Raw genomic sequence first — 8484 nt, 5'->3', positions numbered from 1 at the left:
TTTATAAATAAAATAATTATTAAATATTTAGTTTTATATAAAAATTTATTTAAATTAATACCATAAAGACAAATAAAATGTTGTGATATAATATTGTATTTATATATTATTAAAATAGAATTGATTTTTATATAAAAAAATATTAAATTATCAATCGATGATTTTATTTCAATAATAAAATCCTTTTTATACTAAAATAAGAGGTTTTTAGTTTAAGATATATATATATATATATATATATATATATATATATATATATATATATATATATATAGTGCATATTGATAGAATAAGATTAAGACTCAATCCATATTCTACTCGATTTGTGTTTAAATTTGTTCTGTGTTTAATACTATTTACAGTCAATTGAGTTGACAATTTTATCCGACAAAATTAAATAGGTATATTATACATAAAATTAATTTTTACTCTTTAATCAAACACATTTTAATTTTCAATGAAACAAATATGTAAAAAAAAAAAAAAAAAAAAAAAACTTAAATGATATATTTTAACTCAAGAGATGGAAAAGGATGTGATTTTTCTTTTTAACATAACTCTCTTTATTTATTGTAGTATATAGATGTGTTAATAATTAGATTGTTCTTAAATTTGTATTCAAATTTTAATTTAGATCTTAAAATTTTAATTTCTTTAGTTTAGTTTTTAAAATTAATATTAACGATTCACGTTAATTTTTCGACTATTTTCTGTTAAAGACATGCTAACGTAACATGTGGATTGTCAGTACTACATGTTAAAATTTAATTTGACCGCATATAATATATGAGTGATGTGATCCAGTTTGTCGACGTGAACGGTGGTGTTATATGGCATAATACAGTTTATCCACATGCTGAACATAATTTGTCATGTATCGCAACATGCCATCATTACAATTGACTCAATTCAGTCTTTAAATTTTGATAAATAATTAGGTTAAATACGATTTTAGTTCCTAATGTAAAGGCCGAAAATTTATTTTGTTCTCGACCTTTTTTTTCGTTACAAAATGATCATGAAGGTTTCAATTTGTTTTTAAATAATATTTTTTACCAAATTTTTTACTTTTATTACCATTTTATCCCTAACTAAAAAAATATAAAATAAAATAAAATAAAATAAAGGAACTGAAGTGGGGTGGGAGAAAGAGAAGGGGGAGGGAATGAAGCGGGGTGGGGAGAAAGAGAAGGGGGAGGTGGCCATCACGTCGCCGCCTATGATGGAGAGCACATCGTCGCTGCCACCGCTGCTTCCTTGCCATTCCAGTTGCAATTTGTAGTGTCGCCATCACGCGATCCGACACTATCACCGCATCTCGCCTCTCCTCGCGAATCGCAGTTTACTGTCGCATTCCCTCTTCTTTCATCACCGTCATAACCCTTTTTTCTTTAATTTTTCTGTTTTTGTTTCTGCTTCTGGTTTTGCTTTTGTTGTTGCTTTGATTCATTATCCATTATTGTTGTTGGTATTATTCTTCTAGTTGTTGTTGTTTCATTGTTGTTGTTGCAATTGTTTCACTGGTTCTGCTTCTGCTTTCTGCTTCTACATGTTGCTTCTGTATTCTGCTTCTGTTTCTGCATTTTGGAGAAGATGGGAGAAGAGCACTTTCGTCCGAAGGACGATTTTTAAACAAATTGAAACTTTAGTGACCATTTTATAGCGAAAAAACGGCCAAAAACAAAATAAATTTTCGACTTCTACGTTAAAGACCAAAATCGTACTTAATCCTAAATAATTTAATTTAGTTCTTAAATTTTGTTAAGCAATTCAATTTAGTCCTAAAATTAACAGTTGTAAATTAAAATGGTTCCTGAACCATTCTTTTTCATTTTTTAAACCGACTAATTTTTCATATATTTTTCACATGTAGCTTAATTTTTTGATATAGTTTTAATTTTTTAATATTATAAAATATTTTAATTTGTTAATCTTTTTCATTTTTTCATTTTTTTAAAATATTAATTTTTTTTATTGTTCATATATTGCTTAAATACAAAGTTTTTATAAATATTTTCAAATTTTAAATTTTGATCACACAAAAGTTTTATAATAATTTAATATTAATAAATTTGATAACATATAACTATGTAATTTCAGTGAGAGAATTATTATATGATGATTGACCAAAATACACATATTCTATAAAAATAAAAACTTAGTTTTATTTAACTTATTAAGAACTATTTCACTAATTAATTAATAAAAATAACTATATACATAAAAATTATTAAAATAATTTGTTTGAAAAATAGTTAGCGAGAGACTAAATTTATCTTTTATATAGATATTAGTAACTTTTACTCTTTCTTTATTTCTTTGTCTTTTAAATTCATCAACAAATTAAATATTCACACGTGTGTTCACATACCCTTTTCAATCATTGAAATTTAAAAAGGATTATTGACTTCATCTAATAACAAAACAAATGAACGTAGCAAATTAAGGATACGTAAACTTTTTTTCATTATCACCATCACATTACCTATTTTAAAATTTAGTTTGATTTCATTGGTGATAATGTATTATATTAACTAAAATTGTATCACTTTTAAAATGACTATTCAAAAGTTTTACATATGAACAACAATAAAAATTGTTCAGTTCGACCAAAAAAAAAAAAAGAATAATAGTTATATACCGACAATCATTTTTAAGATCTAATTACACAATCTTAGGAATGAGAATTTTTTTTAGATATATTTTTTTATTGAGTAAATATTATTTAATTACCTTTTAAAAAATGTTAGATGGAAAATTTTATTTTCAATATTTTTTATAATTCTTTGAGAATTACTTTCATTAGATAAATTAGTCTTTTTATTATTTTAAAAGATGATTATTTTTTATAATAATATTTTTTGAAATTTAATGATTTCTTTGATAAATTTAGTTAGAGACTTATTTTTTAACATATATATTAAAAATTTAATTGGAAGCGATGAAAATATCAAACTATCTAATAAAAGGATAATTTTTGAGAATTTCTAGAAATTAAAAATTGTCAGAGGTCAAAATTTTCAAATTTGTAGGAAACCAATTTGATTGTTTTTTTTTGTATTATTATACTAACCAAGCACGAGAATATACTATTATTCCCAGCTGAATTTTCCTGAGAATTCTACTCCTGCATACCGAACGCACTCATAGTAATAGGTAATCATTTTTTTAAATATAATTTATCTAAATTATCTTTAAAAAATTCATTGTTGATTAGAGGACGATAATATTCATCTATCTTTTAATTAACAATAAAAGTATCTTGAGAATAAATATTCTCAGAGAATTCTGTTATTTTAACCAGTATCTTTTAGACAATTTTTTAACTAAATCCTAATAAAATAAAAATAATAATAAATTTAATTATTATAATTTTATTAAATTTATAATTATATTCTTATTAGTTATTATTTTTTTAGCAAAAAACGCAATAATCCTATAATATTTGTTTCAAGAATATTTCATAATTCATTCTACGTTTAACATAAAAATAAATATTATAAAAATATTTTGTATTTTTTTTTTATAGAAATCAGCTTAAGAGGATGTAATTAAATTTTTTTATCTAATATAATAATACAATTACAAACTTTTAAATTATAAAAACTAATTAAAAATTTAATAAAAATATAAAAAACAACATAATAATAGTAATAATAATACTAATAATTTAAGTTTTTGATGTAATCAATATATTAGAAATGTAAAAATATTTATCTTTTCAATAAATTTTTAATAAAATATTATTCTGTCTCTTTAAAATATATTTTTAAAAGCAATTCTAATGAGATTAATTTTAGGTATTGTTCATACCCTGACCCAATACTATGCCCCAGGTCTAAACACACCAAAAGGCTCAATCTAAAGATTGGCCTTTGCTACCTACCGACCTCCTGGAAAGAGGTCGGACTCGATACAGACTCCTCCCCAAAGAAGTCGGGTTCAAGGGACAGCTGCCAGATAACACTTATTCAAATGAGTAACTGTCTCTAAAATCTCTCAACCCACTTCCAGGAGCCATATCTCAACTAGCCTAAGATAAAGGGACAGTTATCCACCCTAAAAAGTGGAACTACTCCAAAGGTGGTTATTGGATCACCGCTATAAATACACTGACACCCCTCAGGTATCTCTAAGTTCCAATACTCTCTAAACCTGCTTACCTCCTTGCTGACTTAGGCATCGGAGTGTCTTTGCAGGTACCACCTTCCATTCTTTCACATACACAAATCGGACGACGGCTCCTAGATGCAAACCAAGTCGGAGACCACCTCCTCTTGACGCTTTGGGCTAACCTTACAAGCCCAATCCACCAATCTCAGGTTACCACGTAACATTGGCGCCGTTGCCGGGGACTTGGGAGATCAACCTATGATGGCGGATGACTTAAATGAAGACAGAAATATAGCATCCGATTCTGAGCAAGAAAACCAAGACGCTGGTAACAACGACAGAGTCTTAGTCACTCACCAAGGAGCGACCGACCAGCACAAGGAAGGTCCCTCCGGAGTAAAAGACCCAAAGGGAACCTCTTTTGAAGGACACGAATCAGGAAAGGAGGGACAACCACATGCACCCAAACTAATGGGATTGTTCCACGGCCACCAGGGATGGTTGGAACAACTAGAGCAAGAACTGGAACGACAGCGAGAGGTAGAGAGAAGCTTGAGAAGAGAGGTCAAACGACGGAAAGAACTTGAAGAAAAGCTCTCAAGATTAGAATCCACCCTTCGAGGTCGAAACTCTCACAGCGACCAGAAGATTCTCCCTTGGGAGGGGAGGACCCGTTCAGTGAGGACATAATGAGGGCAAGAGTTCCAAGGAACTTCAAAAGCCCCAATATGGACCTATATGACGGGACTACCGATCCAAATGTCAAAAGTCGGATGTACCTAGCCGATGCCTCTAATGCTACTTGCTACAAAGCCTTTCCAGCAACTCTAACAAAAGCAGCAATGAAGTGGTTTGATAGCCTCCCCCCAAGGTCGGTCACCAGCTTCGATGACCTCTCGCGTAAGTTCCTTATGCAATTTTCAATCCGAAAGCATAAAGTGAAGTACGCACCGAGTCTCCTGGGAGGGAAACAGGAGATCGGAGAACCTTTGAGGGACTACAAGGAAAGTTCAACAAAGCGTGCCTAGAAATTCAAGACCTTCCCACAGAGGCAGTGATCATGGACCTAGTAAATGGACTTCGAGAAGGTCCTTTCTCCCAGTCCATCTCCAAAAGGCATCCGATCGACTTCTTTAAGTGATGTACAAGAAAGAGCTGAGAAGTACATCAACATGGAAGAAAACACCAGGCTACGAGAGCCAAGCTGGCGACCTGGGCACTTCCACTCATCAAAGGAGAAAGAGAGAGAGCCCAAGAAGAAAGAAGAAGTTGGACCTGAAAGGCCCAGGCGATACCACTCTTATACTCCTCTGCGATTTTCCCTAGTCGACGTCTACAGAAAAATTTGTCACACTGAAAGGCTACCTCCCGCTAGGCACATCAAGAACAAAAAGGGGGAAAGACGAAGCGAATACTGCGAGTACCATAAGCTATATGGTCACTTAACAAATGATTGTTACGACCTGAAAAATGTGATAGAAAAGCTGGGTAGGGAAGGTCGGCTTGACAGATATCTCATAAAAAGGTCGAACCATCATGGCAAGAGAAAGCGAGATGAGGAGGACCGAAGAGATCCACCACCACCGACCCCGGAAAGGCATATACATATGATCTCAGGGGGTTTTGCTGGAGGTGGTCTCACAAAGTCATCTAGTAAGAGGCACCTGAAGGAAGTCTACCAGGTCGGGACCGAAGTTCCCGACCTTCCAACCATCTCCTTCACTAAAGAAGATGGGCAAGGCAATGTTCCTAGATATGATGATCCGGTAGTGATTACTATGATCCTTGCCAATGCCCATCTCCACAGAACCCTGGTGGATCAAGGGAGCTCGGCTGACGTCCTGTTCAAACCAGCATTGGATAAGTTGGGATTAGATAAAAAGGAACTAAGAGTTTACCCTGATACCCTGTATGGGCTGGGGGATACACCAATAAAGCCACTAAGATTCATACTCCTACACACAACTTTTGAAAAGGGGATGAGATCTAAGACCCTGAGTATCAAATTCATAGTCGTCGACGTGGGTTTGGCCTATAATGCTCTAATAGGAAGAACGACCCTTAATCTGCTTGGAGTAGGGGTATCCACCCCCCATCTCTGCATGAAATTCCTAACGCCAGATAAAATTGTAACCATCAGGGGAGATCAGAAGCTGGCAAGGAAATGCTACAATTAAAGCCTAAATCTAAGAGAAAAAAGCAAGGAGGTTCACACCATTGAGCTCGGAGGAATCAGGGCTAAAGAAGAGTTACAATCACAACCCAGGAGAAAAATTGAAGAGGCGCAGGGCGGAAAGAAGGAAAAATACCAACATAGGAGCCAACCTGAAAGAAGACTTGAAGCAGAAGCTTATAAGGCTCCTACAAAAAAATTCTGATCTCTTCGCCTGGAAATCCTCCGACATGCCCGGGATAAATCCCGAGCTCATGGCATACAAGCTGTTAATATACCCCGGATCGCTACCCGTTCAGCAAAGAAGATGGAATCTCAGACCTAAACGAGCTCAAATGGTGGAAGAACAAGTACAAGCCCTCCTAGAAGCTGGCTTCATCAGAGAGGTTAAATATCCAGCTTGGCTGGCAAATGTGGTGCTAGTAAACAAATAGAACGGAAAATGGAAGATGTGCATCGACTATACCGACCTGAACAAGGCGTGTCTAAAAGACCCATATCCACTTCCAAGTATTGATACCTTAGTAGATTCTAGCTCGGGCTATCAATACTTGTCGTTCATGGATGCATACTCGGGATATAACCAAATTCCGATGTATAAGCCGGATCATGAAAAAACATCTTTCATCACGCATAGAACAAATTATTGCTACGTGATTATGCCTTTTGGGTTAAAAAATACAGGAGCCACTTACCAAAGGCTGACGAATAAGGTTTTTGTACCTCACCTTGGGAGTCTAATGGAAGTATACGTAGACGACATGCTAGTAAAAACCAAGGATGAAGCCGACCTCCTGATGAACCTCTCGCAAGTCTTTAACACCATTAGGATGCACGGGACGAGGTTGAATCCTGCAAAGTGTACCTTCGCGGTGGAGGTTGGAAAATTTTTGGGATTTATGCTAACACAAAGGGGGGATTGAAGCCAACCCCGACAAGTGTAGAGCAGTCATAGAAATGAAAAGCCCGACTTGCTTAAGGGAGGTCCAACAGCTAAACGGCCGACTTACAGCCCTCTCCAGATTCTTGGCGGGATCAGCATTAAGATCCCTTCCACTTTTCTCCCTACTAAGAAAAGGATGTCAGTTCGAATGGACCCCTGAATGCGAAGAAGCATTCCAGGAGTTCAAAAGGTTTTTAAGCGAACCTCCGATTCTGACCCAACCTAAAGTCGGGAAAGAACTCGTCATGTATTTGTCCATAGCCGTCAAAGTTGTAGCCTCAACTTTAATACGGGAAGATGAGGTCGGACAGTATCTTGTGTACTTCACTAGCAAAGTTCTACAAGGCCCCAAGTTTAGGTACCAAAAACTCGAGAAGTTTGCGTATGCCTTAATAGTAGCCTCTCAAAGGCTACGGCCTTACTTTCAAGCCCATACAATAAGAGTTCGAACAAACCAGCTCATGAAGCAAATTTTTCAAAAAACAGACATTACGGACAGAACGGTTCAGTGGGCTATAGAGCTATCCGAGTTTGACCTTAAGGATGAAACTCGGACTGCAATTAAAGCCCAATGCCTCACCGACTTTGTAGCAGAGTATGCAAGAGATCAAGAGGAGCCCTCCCCAGAATGTGAGTTATACGTGGATGGCTCCTCCAACAAAGTCGGAAGTGGTGCAGGCATAATACTGGTCAACGAAGAGGGAACACAAATAGAAGTTTCCCTTAAATTTGAATTCCCAACTTCTAACAATTAGGTGGAATATGAAGCCTTGATTGCCGAGTTGAAGCTAGCAGAAGAGGTCAATGCCACCAAAGTAGTAGTCTTCAGCGACTCTCAGGTGGTGACCTCCCAAATCAATGGAGAGTACCAGGCTAAAGACCCTAATATGAAGAGGCACTTAGATAAAACTTTGGAATATCTTAGGCGGTTCTCAGAGACCGAGGTCAAACACATAACTTGAGATCTCAATAGCAGAGCAGACACCCTTTTCAAGTTAGCAAGTACTAAGCCAGGAGGGAATAATAAAAGCCTGATCAAAGAAACTCTCCAAGAGCCTTCTGTCACAAAAACAGAGGTTAGACAGGATGTCCTTGAAATATCTAGATTGGACCTCGGATGGATGAACCCACTAATCGAATACTTGAAATTCGACATCCTACCCAAAGAGGAAAAAGAGGCCAAGAAAATCCGGAGGGAAGCACAAAACTATACCTTGGTGAAGAATATCCTCTACAAAAGAGGAATATCCACACC

The 8484-nt window shown here is 35.2% G+C and overlaps 1 protein-coding gene across 1 annotated transcript; it reads left to right on the top strand.

The window, feature by feature from the left end:
• The first annotated feature begins 5720 nt into the window (after positions 1-5720).
• LOC140183347 (uncharacterized) lies at positions 5721-6290 on the top strand. Its single transcript, XM_072231757.1, has one exon. The coding sequence runs from the start codon at positions 5721-5723 to the stop codon at positions 6288-6290; it is 570 nt and encodes a 189-aa protein (XP_072087858.1).
• The last annotated feature ends 2194 nt before the right edge of the window (positions 6291-8484 follow it).

This window comes from Arachis hypogaea, chromosome 3 (assembly GCF_003086295.3).
Source record: "Arachis hypogaea cultivar Tifrunner chromosome 3, arahy.Tifrunner.gnm2.J5K5, whole genome shotgun sequence".
Lineage (NCBI taxonomy): Eukaryota > Viridiplantae > Streptophyta > Magnoliopsida > Fabales > Fabaceae > Arachis > Arachis hypogaea.
Note: the sequence above shows the minus strand (reverse complement) of the source record. Positions and strands in the feature narration are given on the sequence as shown.

Bases quoted from the DNA above. Each gene is read 5' to 3' on its own strand.
- LOC140183347 (XM_072231757.1), top strand. From the start codon at position 5,721: ATGATCTCAGGGGGTTTTGCTGGAGGTGGTCTCACAAAGTCATCTAGT.